Here is a 20,175-nt window from a genome sequence, read left to right on the forward strand (position 1 = left end):
CTGAAATAGTTAAACACTTCATGCTACTGCATTTTAGTTATACATCATTTCAATCTCAAAACATATAAAAGTACATAAACTTCCCATGGGATTTGACATAATAGTAGTATTACAATTCCAATTTGTAATCTGGAAGACATTCGTCAACAACGGCCTTTCCTACAACAACTGCCTTCTTGAGTAAGGCGAACCAAACTTTTCTCTAAACATAACAAACATCATTTTCTGATAATGCAGAATATCAGTGTCTTGGAAGACATGACCATAACGCCGGTAACAAGCATGCACCAAGTATTCAAATGGTCTCATGAACAAACCGCACTACTAATTAATAAACCACTGACAAAACGACGCTTCACAAACAAACATGGTGCAAACACCCCAATGCCCACCACGAAGCAAATAACCAAACAAACTCTTCATTTTCCAGAAGCCCACCCAAGGCACACTGCTGTTCTGAGAACAAGCATGACCTGACAACAAAGCGCAAACGCACCGCAGCATGAAGGATTGTTTTCCTCTTGCTTGTAGAACGGGAACCTCGTGGAAAGGCGGAGACCAAGGTTAAGGCCATGGTCGGAGAGCAAGCCATCGTAAAGGGCAAAGTCAAGTTCAAGATTGGAAAGAAGGACGTCAAGATCTTGGTCGAGAGGAACCAAGCCTTCCTGGGGCTGATACTCACAGAAGGTAGGGTAGGACTGCACGAGACAAGACCATTCGGGAGAAATCCTCAGCGGCAAGAAAACCAGCCGGAACAAAAGAGAGAGTATTGAGTTTGAGGGTAGCAGAGGAAAGAGAAGGACATGTCAACATGGGTAGAATCTAAACTGGTCAACTTGCTCGAGCGCTCTTTGCAGGGCCAAAAATCTGTCTATCATCTGCAGAACATGCGAACTAAACAACATACAACCAAAGACCCTAACAATCGATATAGACAGACGACGACCAAGCATGGATCTACACCAAAACAACGACAAACCAAAGACCCAGACAAACCAAGTAAACAAAGAATCACCTCCAGATTCTACTGTGTCCATCTCACAAACACTAGCCATCACAAACGAATTGTTTCTCTTTCAACTGCAAAATACTTCAACCTCTGTCTCACAATTTCAGAGCACTATACTTCAGATCTCAACATGCATTTTCACTGCATAAACCCATCCTTTATAGCCAAGCAGGCATGACGAAAAACCACCCAAATAGCAGATACTTAAACCATCTGCTATCTGAAAAGAGCTTCACTGCCTCCCCTACATACACGAAAACAAATATCACTCTCTTTAATGTGCTAACATCACACCATACACAACCGACCAACACACACCGACGTCATAGTCTGAAAGTCCCTATCCCTATTCCCCTCGACACCGACATCCAAGCTCGGGAGGTTCACTATATGTAAATCCTTTATACCACGTGCGTTCAAGGCCTAATTTAAAACTCCCGTATCTCTGAATTTTTCATGAATAAAATACACCCTTTTTCTATTCAATATGTGAATACTCCCTTTAAATGGCACCCTTATGTATGCAAAAAGTGTGCAAAAAAAGGATTTTGAAAACCCCTTCTGTTGAACCCACGTGCTATGCTTTGTGATTACCCCCCGAGCATCCAAGAATAGCACCTTGCATGTCGAAATGTATGGGGCTTAGCACGCAAAACCTACATTACAAATCCGAAAAGGCAATATCTCGTAAAAGCAGCATGACAAAGTCTACAGCCTTGCTTCCCATCCAACGTTAAGACGGCAGACCCGCACAACAATACGCCGAAGACGCAGAACATAAACTGTCAGCAAACGTAAGAACAAAAGAACCGCGCAACAGCCAGGTATCTCTAAAGCCAGAGAGCGGCTAGGAAGGCGGAGAGCAGTATAAGGTAGGCACAAAGGCATAAGGAGAGCAGAGGTGTATAAAGCGGAGAGGAGTATAGGGCAACAACAGAGGCAGAGAGGAGTCGGACAACAGCCAAGTACCTCCGAAGCCAAAGAGTGGCTAGGAAGGCGGAGAGCAGTATAAGCCAGGCACAGGGGCATAAGGAGAGGAGAGGAGAGGAGTATAAGGCGGAGGAGTATAAAGCAACAACAGAGACAGAAAGGAGTATAAGGAAGCCACAAAGGCCAAACACCTCTGCAGCCAGAGAGCGGTTAGGAAGGCGGGGAGGACAATAAGGCAGACCGACAGACGAAACGAAAGCAGAAACCCTATATGGCCAACCCTAACCCTTTTAACTAACCATAACCTAACGCTTGGGTTGCACTAACTCGATCAACTTGACCAAGTAACAAACAAAAACCACCTTTTCCCAACCCAACTCCCAAATTTTCACCCTTCCCTAAGACCCTTGTAGGACCAAAAATTACCTGGATGAATGTACAAGAAGTATTGACCTCGATTCTCTAACTACAAAAAATAATTTTACAAAATCTGTGAGATCTAAGAACTAATGTATTTGTTTCATCGAAGAAGCTTTTCTTACCTAGGCCACTTGGATCTCCTCATTAGCAAAATTTTAAAGTCTCTCCATTTTTGTATTGCCTCAAAAGAATATGAGATACCTATATGAAACACCAGACATGTCTATACATCCTATCTTGAAACATAATCTCTGTATGGTTTGCACTACTGAGAACTGAGTGGGTAATCCCTATAGTACCAGGTACTTTTAAAAACCTCAAATCATTCTAAAGAAATAGGAGATATATAATTTGTAACCATAACTTCACAACAAGATGGAAATGAGTTGAGCATTGAAGAGATCACCAAGTGCTTTGCGAACATTCACCTGCAAACACCATATATATTTTAGTTCAAAATTCTCTCTCTCTCTCTCTCTCTCTCTCTCTCCCCCGAGACATCCCACTTTGCTCGAGGTGTCCAAGAGAAGGTTGAGATGTCTCCATATGCAACCCTCTACCTAGACATTGTAGCCAAAGAAGTACTCCTTGTTGGGGACTTCAACGCGAGACAGGTGTACATCAGGTACCACTCCTTGACTTCAGAGATGACGCTATCTTGTTGCTGGATATCGACCTGGACGACGCAGGTATGATGCAAGTTTCAGTTGATAGGCGGGCCCTGATCGCATCTTATGAACATGCACTGTTGGATTTGGGTAGAATGCACGATATTATTATTTACAATGGTCTCAGTCGATGTCCTTCCTCTAGAGGTTTCATCTGTTTCCCACACGGGGGGGGGGGGCCTCCAACGTAGTCGACTACATCATGGGATATCTTGCCTTCACATCTCGTATTACTGACTTCTCTATTGCACCACCTCCTCTCCGAGGGCAGACCACACATGTCTTTTCTTTAGTATTTCCACCCCTCGTCTAATAGTACCACCCACACCACCGACCACTCACACCACGTACTAGGACATATATTTCGACCGCACTCTCTACCTAGATACTCTGCCCGTCTATATACATTGCTCACATACATAGAAGATATACCACTACTAGAGGACCGTATTGATTTGATCACTTTCTCACTTCACGAGGCTACCCTTCACACCTTTCCCTATGCTACCTGCTCTACTCGTCCACCACCTCTTAGGTCTGTCCTTCGTAATAGCTGGTACGATGATGAGTGCGAGCTATATACCGTCAACTCAGATTGCCGATTGGTGCGTCAGAAGAAGTAGGCTTTTGTCCGCTGAAACGAGGAGTTAATAAACATCCTAATTAGTAAACATCCAAGGACTTTTGGTGAAAATTCCTTGAGTGGCAGTTCCCATCACCCATCACAAACACCCAGATTTGTATGCTTATGCATGGACATTATATGAAATTCCACACCAACCCGCTCCTAACCTCTTGCACTCACCCCACTCCAATTCTTGCACTCTTTTGTACTTAGGGTGGTGTCAAGGACGGCATATTGAAGCTTCATAATGGCTAAGCGAAAGAGCACAAGGGGTTGTGCATTGAGTTCGTTGCATACAAAATTCATATCCTAGCCCCGATCTTGGTAAAGCTATTCAATCAAGCAATCTGCCTTGGCATCCACACACCTGGACTCTCAACACCATTGCACACATTCATATAGCAGGGAATCCCACGAGCTTGGAGAACTACAGGGCCATCAAGATCGGACATGTCATGATTTATGCTTCAATACTTATACTGAGGTCAGCCGATTTACAAAGATGTAGGGACTTAGAGCAGAGAGGAAGGCAAGCTTCCGATGTGACCACTGGACTATGGATCACATATTCATACTAAGGTGTATCATCGAGGAGGCTAGGGCATGGAGGCAAAGGGTTTATTGTTGCATTTTCGCAAAGCCTTTGATACAATACTGAGAGCCTGGATTCTTAGGTAATTGGGTTAAGACCAAGAGATTATTTGGGCTGTTATGGCACTATACGAGAGGAGTTAGATGGAATAAGGAGGGGTCTTCCATTTTCCGAGCCTAAACCCTCCAGCTTCGAGCTTGCATCGCCAAGATAGCTTCAAAAAACAGCCACCCAAACTACTCTTTCTTGGAAAAAGGGTGAAATATATGTCCTTTGAAGGAAGTACTTAACCATGTGCAATGTGAGTCTTGAAGTTTTGAAGTCTTACCCAAGTCCAAGTCACACTTTACCATTGTAATTATCATGGGATGTCTCTGGAAGTACTCAACCATGTGAATGTGAGTCTTGAAGCCTTGGAGTCTTACCCAAGTCCAAGTCACACTTTACTATTGTAATCATCATAAGATGTCTCTGAGACAAGATGAGTCCTAAACTCAAATCACGTACTCAAATTTGTGTGTGTGCGCGTGAGCGCACATATATAAATTGATAACACATACAAATTTGTGAATGTGTGCACGAGCACACATACACATTCACAATAGAACCCTATCTAGTACTCATTGACAACGCCCCCTCCTAAATTGCACTGGGTAAGTAGAGGATGCATGTTCAAGATCTTTTGGATTTTTTTTAGTCCATAGGATCGCATCCAAAACTGAAAAAGTAAAAAGGAAAAAATTAGAGTAGTATGTGCATGTGGGAGCACAGTGACTATGTAGCGCAAGCATATATAATGACAATGAGTACAACTTCCTAGATCCTGTACATAATGTGCATTTCTGCCTCTTAAGTTGTGGAGCATTCTTCGCCTTCAGGAATAAAACCCAGAAGATAGGCCGAAGGGAAGAGGAAGGAAATATGAAGAAAGTTAATTTCACTTTTGCATATTGCCTATATCTTTGGGCAAAAGGATACTATTTTACACATGCATTTTACTTTTGTATGGTACCTATAACTTATGATAAAAAAAACACACACAAGAGAGAGAGAGAGAGAGAGAGAGAGAGAGAGAGAGAGAGAGAGAGAGGACTTTAGTTTAATACTCTCAGGTCACACGGGATAATAGCATTGTGTTAATTTTCCATGGTTTAAGAAAGAGTCAATTTTCCATGGTTTCAGAAAGAGTCCTTAGAGACATGCAACCCTTAGCACCCCTTTTGCTAGCAAAGGGGTTTATTAACCCTTGAAACCCCTTTTGTTGGGCTTCATCATCATGACTTGTATTGGTTGGATGAATGAACCCTTTGTCTCCCCTTTTCCAGTGAAAGGGATGTTGAACACTTCATTAAGCTTCTAGTTACAAGGGCACTTTAAGAGCCTACTAGAATGTACTAATGGTAGGATATGTTTCACCATGAAATCCTTGGTAACATAGCATCAAGGGAAATAATTCTAATGCACATGAGCCTCTTGGAATCCAGTGGTAGTAGGAAATACATGCTCTCAGATGGATGCCACCATGGCCCCTTTCAGACTAACAAAAGGACGCAATGCACCATGTATCACAGTTACGCTGAAACGTGTTTCAGAGCCCAGCCAGGCCTGAAACGCCGTTTCAGAGATGAGGCGTTTCCTGAAACGCGTTTCAGGGCCCGAAACGTTTCGGGACCCTGAAACGGCTGGCTGAAACGTTTCAGCCAGCCTGAAACGCGTTTCAGAGACCTGAAACGTCGCGTTTCAGACAACAGATGCTGCCAGGTCTCCAATATCCTGCGAGATGCGCCGCCAGCCCCGTGTTTTGCCTTTCTGCCTCCGATTTTTGCCTCCTTCCACTCCTTCAGCCTCATAGTTCATACTCTCTCCAGAGTCCATCCATCCTCAAGGTTTAGGGGCCCTCCTTCAGTCCCATTCACTCCTTTCCTCTCCTTTCTCTCTTGCAGCCTGCTTCAGCCCTCCATCATCATCTTCTCCCCTCCAGCCCTCCTTCAGCCCCCTTCAGCCCTGCCCTCTCTTTCAAGTTTCAACCCTTGGCTCTCTTTGCAGTTTCAGCCCCCCTTTCAAGCAACAAGCTTCCAAAGTTCCATGGCTTCAAGACACCCTACCCCTGAGTCTCATTTGGAGGTAGAATTCACCCAATCAGATTTTTGGTGGAGTCAAGTCGATCTCCTGGGTGGCTACGACTCCAAGAAAAGAGGCACTCGCAAGTTCATGTGCAGGCTTTGTGGATTGAAAAGAGGTGGGATTCCTGATAGGGTGAAGGCCCATCTTCTTGGCATCAAGGGAGAGGGGATTACAATATGCACTGAAATATCCGAGGAAAAGAAAGCAAGGTTGGCACGAGAGGTCGAGGCATTTCCTTCCGCGAAGAAAGCTAGGACTATTGCATCCACTGGTGGAGGAGCTACTTCAGGTGCTCATATGGCTACTGCAAAAAGGAGTCCTCTTCCCTCTGCTGCTGCTACTACAATTTCATCTTCTGGGAGTGCACATGTTCTTGGAGCTACAGGTTCTACTCCTATTGCATCTCCTTCACCTCTCCCACCTACACGAAGGCAAAGCACCCTTTATACTGCATGGCATCCACAAAGGAAGGCACAGGTAGATGCAGCCGTGGCCCGTTTCTTTTACTCGAATGGGATTAGTTTCAATGTGGCACGGTCTGCTTATTTCAAGGAGATGGTGACTGAAATTACAGCCTTTGGGCCCACATACACCCCTCCCACTTTTGATGCATTGAGGGGAAAGCTTCTAGAGGATGAGGTGAAGGCAGTTAATGAGGCCATTCAGCCTGTTAAGGAGAAATGGCATAAGTATGGGGTCACTTTGGTAGCAGATGGCTGGAGTGATGTACATAGTCGATCACAGAGGGTATTTTGGCATATTGCAGAGGATCTTCTTTGTACATACACTCCATAGAGTGCGGAGTACAACAAAAAACAGCAAATGTTTTGATGCAGATGTGGGCAGATGCAGTGGAGTATGTGGGCCCGTCTAATGTTGTGCAGTTGGTTTCAGATGGTGAAAATACCAATAGGGCTGCAGGTGCATTATTGGAACAAAGGTACCCCCATATTCAATGGAGTTCTTATGTTGCCCATTGTTTGAATAATTTGTTGAAAGACATTGGCAAATTACCTTGGGTAAAAATTGTAATTGATAATGCAAGAGAGATAGTTGGGTTCATTACACGCCATCATTTTTCTCTCTCTTTGTATCGCACCTATGCAAGGAAGGAGCTTTTGAAGTATGCAGAGACAAGGTTTGCATACAATTATGTGATGCTTCGCAGACTCATTGAAATGACTCTTAAGCAGGTTGTGGCAAGCCCACAGTGGGATGCATGGCCCACTTCAAAGCGGGCTCTTGGGATATTGGTGTACGATTTGTGCATAGGCAGCGATGACTTTTGGGCTGATGCATCACACTTGTATGACTTGTGTAAGCCGATTGTCTTGTTGCTAAAAAAGGTTGATGGAGACATGCCTTTTATTGGCAAGGTATATGAGGGGATGGATCGTATGATAGAAAATATCAGAGTGTTAGAGAAAGATCCCCACAGGTTGAAAGAGCTGGAGGACTTGGCTGTGACTAGGTGGAATCAATACTACTCTCCCATTCATGCGGCTGCATTTGTGTTGGACCCAGAGTTTCAACACAAGGCAACTGCACAACAAAGTGATGCAGAGGTAGTCCGTGGTTGGAACCTCACTCTTCAGAAGATGGTGCAAATGCCAGAGGCTCGCCGGACAGTGAAGGACCAGCTTGCCAATTACCGCAATAAGGAGGGCATATTTGGATGGCCAGATGCCCAGCATGACGGGTAATCCTAACTCATTTAAATTCTTAAATTTTACTATTTAATGATTCATAATTTTCAGATTTCATGAGCTTTGCCATATATCTGAATTTTATGATCTTTCAAATTTCAGATTTCGAGTTGGGTCTGTTACATGGTGGGAGGATTATGGAGCTGATTCCCCACAGCTGCAAGCGCTTGCCATTCGGATTCTCAGCTAGGGTTGTAGCTCCTCCTCTTGTGAGCGCATGTGGAGCAGCTTTGCCCACATCCATACAAAGAAGAGGAACCGTCTCAAAGCACACAAGGCGAACGATCTTATCTTTGTTAATGCAAACTTGCGTTTGCTTAACAGGATGAGGAAGGCTTCCCTCTTCTCTCCTTCCTTAAGCTCTCTTCTCCACGCCATGATCTGCCACCTCTCTTCTCCTCTCTTCAGCTACATCTTTCTGTGACCTGCGGATGATGTTCTGCTTCTATACGGAGCTAGAAGCAGAATCACGGCTTTGTGTCTTCAGCAAAGTTGTAGAGGACCTTGAGTACTACAAATTTCGTTTTTACATCATTGCAATCCAAGTTTTCTGTAAAAAGTTACAGCCCTTGCACGAAGTGACGAAATTTCTTTCTACACGTGAATTTTATCCAGAGCTCAATGATTTGACAGCCCAAGCATGACGCAACCAGCTGAACGTGGAGTTGTCCATCCTCTTCATCATTGACCTCTGCTCCAGGCCGCCATTTGCTCCTTTTGCCCGACATTCTCTTGGAGTTGCTGCCCGCAAGTTCGTGCCCGCATTCTGCCCGTCACTTGATGTGAGCTCTTGACATTACATTGCAGTGACTCCTTCACATGACTACTCCAAATATTGGTGAAGACTTCCCAAGCTAAATGTGAGTTCTCCGATACTACTCCGACATACTCCACTACAGTGATCTCTTTGATTAGTGTATTACGTTGAGCTTGATGTAGAGCACTCTACATCAACAAGTGACTTCTTCAACATCGCTTATTCGATCGGTGCCTGAGGTACTTCGCATTGATTGACTTTCCGATTGGTCGTGGTACCTGAGGCTTCTACTTCGACATTGGTGACTCTCCTTCCTGCATTTGGAGAGTCATCATGTAATTGCTCCATGTAGCTACCCATGGACTTCACCGACACATATTTTGGGGCATTCCTGCCTAGTGCTTCATTGACATCCTCATCAACTCGCAGGGATGTGCACACATGTGCATTAGCTACTTGGAGAACATCGCTTTCACAAAGAGATATTTTTATTTATTACTACACGCTTGATGTATTTTGAGATCCTCTGCCCTGGGTAGTCTCCCTAAAATGATATGTATTGAGTGTTTGGTTTTCATTGAGTCTAAAGGTCCTCTGCCTTGGATAGTCCTAAAAAGATGTATTGGTTTTCCTATTTTTTTGGTGTGTGGCTTCCTAACATGTCCTGTTATGAAGCCAAGGGGGGATGTACTGTGGGAGCCATATGTATTGGCTTTGATAGGTCTATTTGTTTATCAGGCCTGGCTTGAGAGTTTGAGGATGTTGGTGCATTGGTCTCCTAGACCTCTGAGTTGGTCATGCATCCATGCATGATGAGCCTCTGAGCCATGCTAGACGAGATTTCTATGTTATGCTCACTAGCCTCTGAGCCATGCTCACTTGCCTCTAAGATTGTGTGGGAACCATGTCTAGTTCTAGACCGGCATGGACAGTTCTGATGACCGTCATTATTCTTGGTTCCATTCCAGTAGTCTCTCACCTTGTCTTCATGGGGGGGGGGGGGGTGTTGGAATATGAAGCCCAAGTGAGTAAAAAATGAGTGTACTAGATGTCTAGGGGATGTTTTATAGTCTAATGAGTGTCACACTATATAGTGTTGTATTTGTCTTAAGTCTTTTGATATCAGTCATTATCAAGCTATCTACATGTGAGTATTTTGGTTATCATTACCTAGCATTTGTTCTTTCATTTTCCTTTCCATTTTGCTTTTCATTATGCTTTCCACATTTCCATTCCATTCCTAGCTAGCTACTAGATCTCTTCCATATACTCATATTTGGAATGTAACCCTCTCTAGCTCTTTTTTTGTGTTGGGAGGTAATTTTTTTTCCTATAAGATTATTTTCACCATTTGGTTGGATAGATTTTTATGAATATATCTTTTTACATCTCATCACTCCAAGCTACGGTTTGAGAGTTATGACCATTTTTATTTCTCATCACATCTCCACGGACCCTTTCATTAGCGAAAGGATACTAGAAGGATGCAAAGACTTAATTTTGATTTCATCGCTAGATAGAACAAAAAATAACATACTTTTTTTTTCCAAAAACTTACTTTTGATGGCATGATTAGATAGAGTACAAAAATTTCATCTTTTTTTCTTTTTACAGCTTGTCAATTAGAGGTACGATTTGAGAGTTATAATCATTTTTTCACCATCATCACGTCTCCTTGGACCCTTTCACTGGCAAAAGAGTCTTATAAGGATGACACATATTATTTTTAACTACATGGTTAGATGAAGCACAAAAATTACATCACTTTTTCTTTTTACAGCTCAACAATCTGAGAGCTACGGTTTGAGAGTTATGACCCATTTTTTATGTTCATCACATCTCTATGGACCCTTTCGCCAGCGAAAGGGTCCTAGAAGGATGCAAAAACTTACTTTTGATTGCACGATTAGATAGAGAAAAATAAATAAAACACTTTTCCTTCTTACATCTCATCATTCCGAGCTATGGTTCTAAAGTTATGACCATTTTTTCACTGCCATCACGTCTCCATGAACCCTTTCGTTGGCGGTCTCAAAGAAATATTATATTTGATTGCTTTGTTAGATGGATCACAAAAATTACATCACTTTTTCTTTTTTATCTCACCAAATCCGAGCTATGGTTTGAGGCGCGTCACATATCCATGGACCCTTTCATAGGCGAAAGGATCCTAGAAGCTAAAGGAACTCTTTTCCACATGGATCAACGTCTCCATGGATTCACGAAAGGGTCATAGATCAACTCTCTATGTATTACTAGCCCTTCTCCATTGCAGCTTGCGTCACTTCTCTTTTGGAGCATCCACTTCAACCCCCCTTTTGACCTTCACCTCATCATCTCCCCTCCATTAAGGGGCAGGTATGATAAATGGAGGTGACCTTTCAAAAACCATGGAAAGTTATCATGATGATGGTTAACAAAAGTGCTCATAACTCTCTAACCGTAGCTTGGATCAATGAGATGTAAAAATAAAATGTGATGTACTTTTTGTGTTGTATATGACTTTATACTCAAAAATAAAATTTGGCATCTTTCTAGGACCCTTTCACTAGCAAAAGGGTTCATGGAGACGTGATGATGGTCATAACTCTCAAACTATAGCTCTAATTGATTAACTATAAAAAGGACAAATGATGTATTTATAAAACTCTATCCAGTCAAATGATCAATCGGTCCTCCTAACATTATGAGAGGGAGAGAGAGAGAGAGAGAGAGGATTACCATGCCAAACGTAAGTATATACATGATGCAGTGTACTAAAAGAGACTGTTCCTCTAAAGGAATAGAAAGAGGAAGGGGAAGAGGAAATACTACATTTTCTAATAAGAGTGGAGGCAAGAGGACTTCAACTAGCCAAGATGTTGGAGTCGAGAGATTTAGTGGGACACATGAAGAGCTTCTCTATGATATTGAGCGGGAAGACCAACATCATGATGAGAAGAAGAAAAGCAAGCCTCAAGTATGTAGATAATAGTGAGAGAGGTGGGGATCACATTGGTTTGGAGGCCAATGATGCCAACTTTGAATTGGCAAGTGGGGGAGATATCATTAGCAAATGAAGGGCTTTTAGTTCAAATTAATATCCTTGAACACCCTTACACACACCAATCATTCGTTCAAGGGTTAGGTGGTATGTAGTAGTTCTTAAGGTGTGTGGGGACTCCATACCCTAGGATACATCTCTAATGTTATGGTTTTATGCTATTTTCAATTGACCAATGTAGTGGTTAGATTGCATGTAGTCAGAAACACTTTGCCTATGATATGTTTGCTTGTTTTTGAAGCATGGATATGATCATGACTACAATATGCAACTTCACATCTTTGGCATATGCTTGAAGGAATGTATGCCAAGAATAACACCATATCTGTAGTGTTTTGTCGTTTGGGTACACATTCTATGTTGGTATTGTATTTTTTGTACTACGTGGTTGGTAAGTATTTGTGTGGACCTTGGAGACAAACCTAGAGGGTATGGGGTGGAAGCATCAAAAGGGTGCACAACACCATTTCTCTAGGGAAGGGTATATCATGAACGGTCATTGGAATCAATCTCGGAACTGTAAGCTCGTGGGTTTGAACTCAGAAAAAAATCATACTCGAATAAGGAGATCATAAATACTATTGGGGTTAAACAAGGGTACCCTCTCTCACCAACCCTGTTTAGTCTCTACATAGACGAGCTCGAGACATTTATGAGGACACTAGGGGGGCCTGATATTCTCTCGCTAGTACCATGATTTAGATCTTACTGTAAGCAGATAACGTTGTGATGTTATCCTCCTCTATAGGGGACCTCTAGAGACACTGATAGAGATTGTCTCATCATACACCTACCTAAGGGTTCTTTTTTTGTCCTATTTTTACGATGAGATCGGTGATGCAAGCTCGTTTGAGCAGAGGGTAGGTCTCGTTAGCCAAGTTAGAGAGGCAATGCTTCCACTCACACTTTCAAGACCCCTGAACCAAGGCGCTCCCTTTTGACTCCTTGGTCTGACCAGCCGGCATGTACAGTAGCCCTTGTTGGGGACCAAATCTCTCGGATGCAAAGTCTGACAAAATATGAAGAGGGGAGAGGAGAAGAGTGGAGATGAGGAGAGAGGGCACAGCTAGAGAGCACACCACAAATGACTAACTGTACACTAGATTTAGTTGAAAAAATAGAATACATACAAACCCTTTTAGGGTTAGGGTTGGGGTTAGGGTTAGGAGATCTAACCCTTTCCTTTATAGCACTCTATAAGGTTAGTGCTATGCACATATGATCACGTGATGGTGCTATGCACACATGATCACATGATGTTGAGCATGAACTCTCAACACCTTCCCTCAAGATCAACATCATGAAGTAGGCCTTCCCTCAAGATGATGATTCTGGGGAATCGAAGAAGGACTGAGCATTACATTCCATCACACCCCTTTAATGGGAATGTCCTTCCTCTGCGTCAAACCAAGAGCTAGTTGGTGTTTCTCGAATAGCTCTTTACCGAGTGATTTGATAAAGATGTCTGCAATATTTTCTTTGCTATCACAATGCTGTAGTGTGATGTCACCAAGTAACACTCTTTCTTTGATGAAGTGCTCTCTGACATCAATGTGCCTTGTCCTGGAGTGATATACTGGATTCTTGGCCAATGCTTGAGCCGATTGATTATCACAGTATATCGTTGTTGGCTTTGACTCATCAAAGTAATCTGTTTCTGACAATAGTCTTCTGAGCCATATAGCCTCACATGCACCTGTAGTGAGTGCCCTATATTCTGCTTCAGTCGAAGACAAAGAAACAGTTGGCTGTTTGTTTGACAACCATGATATAGCACCTTGACCAAGGAAAAATGCATATCCCTGTGTCGATCTCCTGGTCTCATGATCTCCCGCATAGTCACTATCACAGTATCCATGCAACCGTGGATGACTTCCTCTGTATTCTATCCCAAACTGTCTTATACCTCTTATATATCTCAAGACTCTTTTGGCTGCATTCCAGTGAGACTGTTTTGGATTTGCCATAAACTGTGCTAGTGAGCTTACTGCATAACAAATATCTGGCCGTGTGATTGTCAGATATATAAGAGATCCAATGAGCTGCCTATAGTATCTGTCATTCACTGTAGGCTTTTCTGAATCTTTAGTAAGTTTCAAACTCTGATCCATGGGAGTGGCTGCAATCTTGCAATCTACCATATGAAATTCTCGTATCCCTCTCCTAGTCCATTCAGAATGACTTGAACCATTTCTGCGGGGTTCACAGTCTCTCCTGATGCTGCAAGTTGATTGTTGTAATCTTTTATGCGGAGTACATAAGCATGACCGGTTTCACTGCTGTTGCAAGAAATGTACTCAAAAGTGTCATGAAGATCTCTGTATGAATCAACTGCAAATACACTGTCTATGCCAAGTGAAATCTCTGTACCGTCGGTGAAGATAGAACTGCAGTATATAAAATCTGATCTGTATTACAAGGCTTGTGGCAATGATGCGGGGAATAGCCAAGAGGCTTTACAAGGCTGAAATGATGTGCATGATGCCGTGAGATAGCCGAATAGGCTTTACAATGGTGGCATGTGTGTGTGAAATCAAATGCTATCTGCCCACTGAATCAATCTGCAATGCCTCTGAACTCGGAAGTCTGCTCACTGAACTGATGAACGTAAGATTTCAGGTAATGTAATGATGTGAAACCGTATGTGAGCGTATGGACTGACTCCGAGTAGGTACTAGTCGAGAATTTCGGGCATGGCTTAGATTGGCAACTTGGGAAAATTCAAAGCGTCCCCTCTATGGCGATCTATTCTACTCTGATCTAGATCTAAACCAACCGTCGATCGATGAAAGAACAGCAAATAATTCCTTTTCTTTTGTTCTTTTTAAGTGCTGGGTCAGATGCGTCGATGTAGAGGCAAATGTGCATGAAGGAAGTGGTTTTGTCGGCGAGGCTCAAATGTAAGTGTAACTTGCGCCAAAATGTGCGCGTGATGTGACGAGCGCGTAGAGCACGAAAAAACGAGCGACTTTCCTGTTTGAAGCGCCCTCAAATTCTTCCTGGATCAAGAGATATGACTTGATCTAGGTGGAGGGGCAAAAGGAGTGCAAATGTGCTCAATGATGATGTGTCACTATGAGTCACATGTAGTGATGATGTGGCACTGTGCTTAGCAAGAGGTGTGCCTGTGAAGCCCTGTGCTGAGGTGGCAGGAGTGGTCACATGAAGTGACTGTGAAGCACTGTGTGTGCCTACAGAGGTCAGTGCTGACTGGACAGCTCAGGTGGCACAGATGATGATGTCAACAAGGTGACGTGGCAATGCTGACATGGCTATGATGACGTGGCCTAAAGACGTGGCAAGATGACGTGTCCTAATGACGTGACAATGGTGACGTGTCTTGATGACGTGGCAGTGGTGACATGGCAGATGACGTGGGTATGCTGACGTGGATTGCTGATGTGGCTGATGACGTAGCCAGATGACATGGCAAAATGACGTGGCCTGCTTACGTGGCACTGATGATGTGGCAGCTGAGCTGACAGGGGTGACGTGGCAGTGATGACGTGGTTGCCACTGTGGCAGATGACGTGGCACTTGGAGATAAGGTTGCCACATGGCACACTGGAGACCTAGCCTACGTGCTATCTTATCCTGCCACGTGTCGCTTTCTGAGAAGCCGAAATCTTGTGAAGATTCTGACGGAATCTAAGAAGATTCCATCGTCTTCTCCCTTGCAGTCCCGTGAGCTCTTGGAGGAGTAGAAGCGACCGAAGGGTGCTGTGGCTTTGTCGATGGCTGCTCGCCGTGAGGCTTGGAGGCGGTTGAGCGTAGAGCTAAGGAGAAGCCCGAGGCTGTGAATGCTCTGCAGAGCTCGTTGCTCGCCGAGGCTGTGGGAGAGCTGTTGATCAGAGGCCAGGCTTCCGTCGAGCCCGTTGGCTGTGTGCTGCGTTGAAGAGCAGTTGGAGGAGCGTCCTGTTGGAGCGTTGGCTCGCTATGGTTGACCGTCGTTGGAGAAGGAGCACTGGCTCGCTGGAAAAGCGCTTGTCTCTAGGTTCTCATGCTATCAAGGATGATACACCGTAAGCCATTGGTTCCCCACCAAAACACCTAGGATGGGTTTGGATCATCTCCTCAGATTGCTCTCCAACTTCCTTTCTTTCCCAGACTAGAGATGTTTGGCCGCCTTATCCATGAGGCAATCAGGCATCGAGAGTGCTTACTTGGATCACATAGACAGGGACGGGACACGCAAGCAAACTCCTCTCAGAGTATGATTACAAAGTTTTTACACCCAGACCGCACTTGTCACCACCTTGCGGGCACTCGACATGGCCGTGACCCAGAACCAACGACACGACATATCCAACAAAGGGCAGACACACAGATTACGCTTGGGAATATCCCTTCCATATTTAGGGCTGAAACAGCCCTCTATCTTTGACTTTATTCCACCACCATCCCATTGGCCACGGGATCCATCATGACCTTCCTCGGGGGAGGGAAGGGGGGGGGTTCCCTATCTGCTACATTGGACTAGACTTGACTTTGGATTTTTTTAAAATATGATGATGATGATGGCGATGGTGATGGTGATGGTGATGGTAATGGTGATGGTGATGGTGATGGTGATGGTGATGGTGATGGTGATGGTGATGGTGATGGTGATGGTGATGGTGATGGTGATGGTGATGGTGATGGTGATGTTGATGTTATGACTATGTAGCATGTAGTATTTAGCATGAGTGTTGATGCTCGTTTAGTAGCTCCACCCCTTCAGCTTGTTGTATCAGTTTTCTCACAGTTTGATAGACCCATTGGTTCTTCCAAAGACTTTCTTCCTTTCTTTCTTTCCTTCTCTCTCTCTCAACCAAACCAAGTGGCCTTCCCCCCAACACACACACACACCACCCTCTCAAATTAGTAAAGAGAATACAACATGTTTTGATGACCTATAATGTCCTCACTAAAACTATGATCTACCCTCCATCCAGTAGCAAAATGAGCAGCAAGTTAATCAGGTTATGCAGTACCTGCTCGCTGCAAATAAGCTTTGTAAAATAAGGGTAGAATTCGCCAAGATGTCTCTGGAACACATCTGATTCCATATTGGACATTCCACGCAGAACCTGCTTCAAATTGAGCAATAACATCAACGTTTGGGATAAAATAGTATACAGATGCACTATAACAAAAAAGAGTTTGCATTAAGCAATAGTAATATGGAAGAACAAAAGATTCAATAACAAACATAGATATACGTTTGAATATACCAGAAAAAGTTGGGAAACGAACAGCCTTAATTAGTGGCTTTAAAACAAGTGGCACAACGATGTTATGGATTTAAGGGCAGGGAGGATTTGGTTGCAAAATGTATGCAAAGGAAAAAGATGAGTGCAATTTTGCACTCATCGACAAAACAAACTGATCTATCCATAGACATGAGACAAGCATAGATTTATGCAGGTGAACATTGGACTGTTTTCAAAAGAGGTGGGTCACAGAAGCTGTATCAACCAGTTTGTCGCTTAATCAATGTTGGTGACACCTAGATCAACAAGCCAAGTCTTGTGACGGTGTTGACCAATTCTATGTTGGTCTTTTACCATTGCCCATACATGGACAATCCACCCTTTCTAGCAGATTTCCACACATTCTCCAATGTTTCAAGAGACAAATGTGTGCATACGTTGAAATCATCCTCATAGGGTATAGGGTTTAAATCATACTCATATGGTATAGGGCCAACATATCTTCACTATGGGGAAAAAATTGTTGTTTTTCCACATGTTTGTATGTGGATGTGTGTGTGTGTGTGTGTGTGTAAGGCAAGGTGTGAGGTGTGTGTCCACAGATTCTAAGCGTCGCCTATCCGAGCCTGCATCGCAAGATGATGAACTTACTGTGGAAGCTCAGTACGTGTTTGACACCCTTAAGGATGACTTTCAGCAGTCACGACAGGAATGGGGCAAACCGGTTCCAGAGGTCACGTACAAATTGAAATTGCCGTCCCTCGTCAATCCTCTCAGGAAGTTGTCTCAAACTGCGGTCATAATTTTCTTTCCAGGAAGAATCCCAGCAGCTAGTGATGTCGCACAGTGGATTAAGTCCATCCTTGGAGGATGCTTTGTAGAGGGAGTGTATTTTGCTTCTAGAGGCTTCTATGAAGTGCATTTATCAGATGCTTCGTGCAAGCAGAGGCTACTTGAGTTCTCTCCCATGTTTTATGGGAAGCAGATGGTACATGCTATGCCCTGGTCCCCAAACAAGGATTATCAAAGTCTTATACAACATCATTGTCCTCTATGGGTTGAGGTTGTTAACTTCCCGGATTATATGCGTGAAGAGCTGCCTGGCCTGGCTGCTTCTTTGGGACAGGTCATTTGTCCTCCACGGCCCATGGGAAACCGTAACACGTTCTGCATTCTCTGGGACACTGATACACCTACCCCTCCTTCTATTGCAGTGGAAGTTGAGGGAGTGCAATTGGGAAAAAAGTATTTTGAATTGAAGTGGGGCGTGTTTGCAGGAGCTTGTTTTGCCTGCCACAAGTTTGGGCATCTAGCCTCTGAATGCCCGATGGTTCTGCATCAGCCCCCTCCCAATGCCTTGCTACCCCAAACACGAGACAAAAATGAGAATTTGCAAGCTAAGACAACAAATAGAAATGGAGCAAAGAATGCTAAACCAATCAATCAGGTGCAGTCACTTGCTGGAAAAGGAAAAGATAAAGGAAAAGAGAAGATGAAAGAATCTGCAAGGATTGATCAGGATGGTTTTCAACAACCTAAGAAGGTGGTTGTATTGAAGCAACGCCCCCTTCAATCTCGTCAATGGGATGCTTCTTCTCCCTCACCCGGACAGGCTTCTACTTCAGCTCCTATCCTTCAAATTGGGTGGGGGTACTAAAGAAGGGCATCCCCATATGTGATTCAGAAAAAGGGGAAAATGTTGTGTCTTTCATGGATCATGAAGGAATGCAACCCATGCATGCAGAGGCTTTGCCTCTCTGATGTCTTGTTTTATTTTGACGCTTTCCTGTATATACCTCTCTCATGCTCCAAACACTTAAGTGCTTTACATATAATATACAGAGCCTCTGCAATGTCTCCAAGTGGAGGCTTTTATGGAATGATGTACATAAAATGCAGCCATATATTGTTTGTTTGCAAGAACATAATCAACACTCCATGGTTGGTCATCATGATTATTTTTGCGGCTATGATATATATTATGCTGGTACCACCTCCTACTCAGATGTATGCATACTGGTTAGACATGAGCTGGAACCTCAGTTGGCCTTCAATGACAGCAGTGGCAGATGGATGGTCATACAATGTAATGTCAATGGTGATATTCTTGAGTTTGCATCAGTTTATACCTCCCAGACCTCTGCCATGAGGGCTTCATTATGGGATTCTTTATGCAGATATCCATGGAGATCCAATGCATTCATCTGTGGAGATTTCAATAATTCCCCCCATCAAGAGATAACACCACTTCAAGATCTCATATGCTATCATTGGAAAGGCAGAAATGGGACAGCATGCTTGTATCTGTGCAGGCTGAAGATTCATGGCTGCTACTCCAAGGGTCAGTGCCTGGATATACTTTTCATCATAATGCACTTACAACATACTGGGCAAGGCTTGACAGATGGTATTTGTTTTACCCACAACAATTTGCAGATTTTAGCCCTCATCTCTTTATAGATTTCTCATTGGGCTTGTCAGATCATGCCCCATTGTGGATGAACTTGCAGCTTGGCATGCCTCTGGATGATTTGCCACCCCGTTCCAGTAAATTATTGCATGTTAATCAGGCTTATTTCCGCCATCACTATTTTCAGCAAATGATCCGATTTGCAATTCATCCCTTGCCTTTGCATGCCCAGGAGGACATGAATTATGCTTGGGACAGTTTTGTCTCTCGTATGCAGAATGTCATTAGGGAGTACGGCAAATGGCATATGACTGAATGGAGGAATGAGGTTAAATGGGCAAAAAGGACAGCACAACAATTGACTGAATTTTCTCAGTTAAGGCCTCTCTCTGATTCAAAAAATGATACCCTCTCACATGCTCAGATTAAATTGACTATTAATGATCAGAGGAAATTGCACAAATGGCAGATCAGGGCAAGAATGAAGCCCCTCATGGATAAGGGCTGCTCATCAAAAGCCTTTTTCCAGGGCCTGCATGCTACTCGAAAGAAAAACTCATGTCTAAGGTTAAGGAAGCTCGATGGCTCTTGGACACACTCTTTCTCTGATCTCCAAGATGAATGCCAAAACTACTTCCAGAAATTGTTCTCTGCTCCTGGTTCCCCATCCAATCAAATGACTGATGCTAGGACTGAATT

The 20,175-nt window shown here is 43.6% G+C and overlaps 1 protein-coding gene across 2 annotated transcripts in view; it reads right to left on the reverse strand.

Annotated features, from left to right (window-relative positions):
• Window positions 1–2,398: 2,398 nt before the first annotated feature.
• Window positions 2,399–20,175, reverse strand: part of LOC147903688 (brefeldin A-inhibited guanine nucleotide-exchange protein 5-like) — a 151,371-nt gene continuing 133,594 nt past the window's right edge. For both annotated transcript variants that reach the window (XM_087400588.1, XM_087400580.1), the window contains 2 exons: window positions 16,848–16,943; window positions 2,399–2,787 (listed from right to left, as the gene is read on the reverse strand). In XM_087400588.1, coding sequence (XP_087256714.1) covers window positions 2,725–2,787; window positions 16,848–16,943 — 159 coding nt within the window. In that variant the 3' untranslated portion in view covers window positions 2,399–2,724. The remainder of the gene's footprint in view (window positions 2,788–16,847; window positions 16,944–20,175) is intronic.

Source organism: Dipteris shenzhenensis, chromosome 3 (genome assembly GCF_047967505.1).
Source record: "Dipteris shenzhenensis isolate YYH24624 ecotype China chromosome 3, Dip_SZ_1.0, whole genome shotgun sequence".
NCBI lineage: Eukaryota > Viridiplantae > Streptophyta > Polypodiopsida > Gleicheniales > Dipteridaceae > Dipteris > Dipteris shenzhenensis.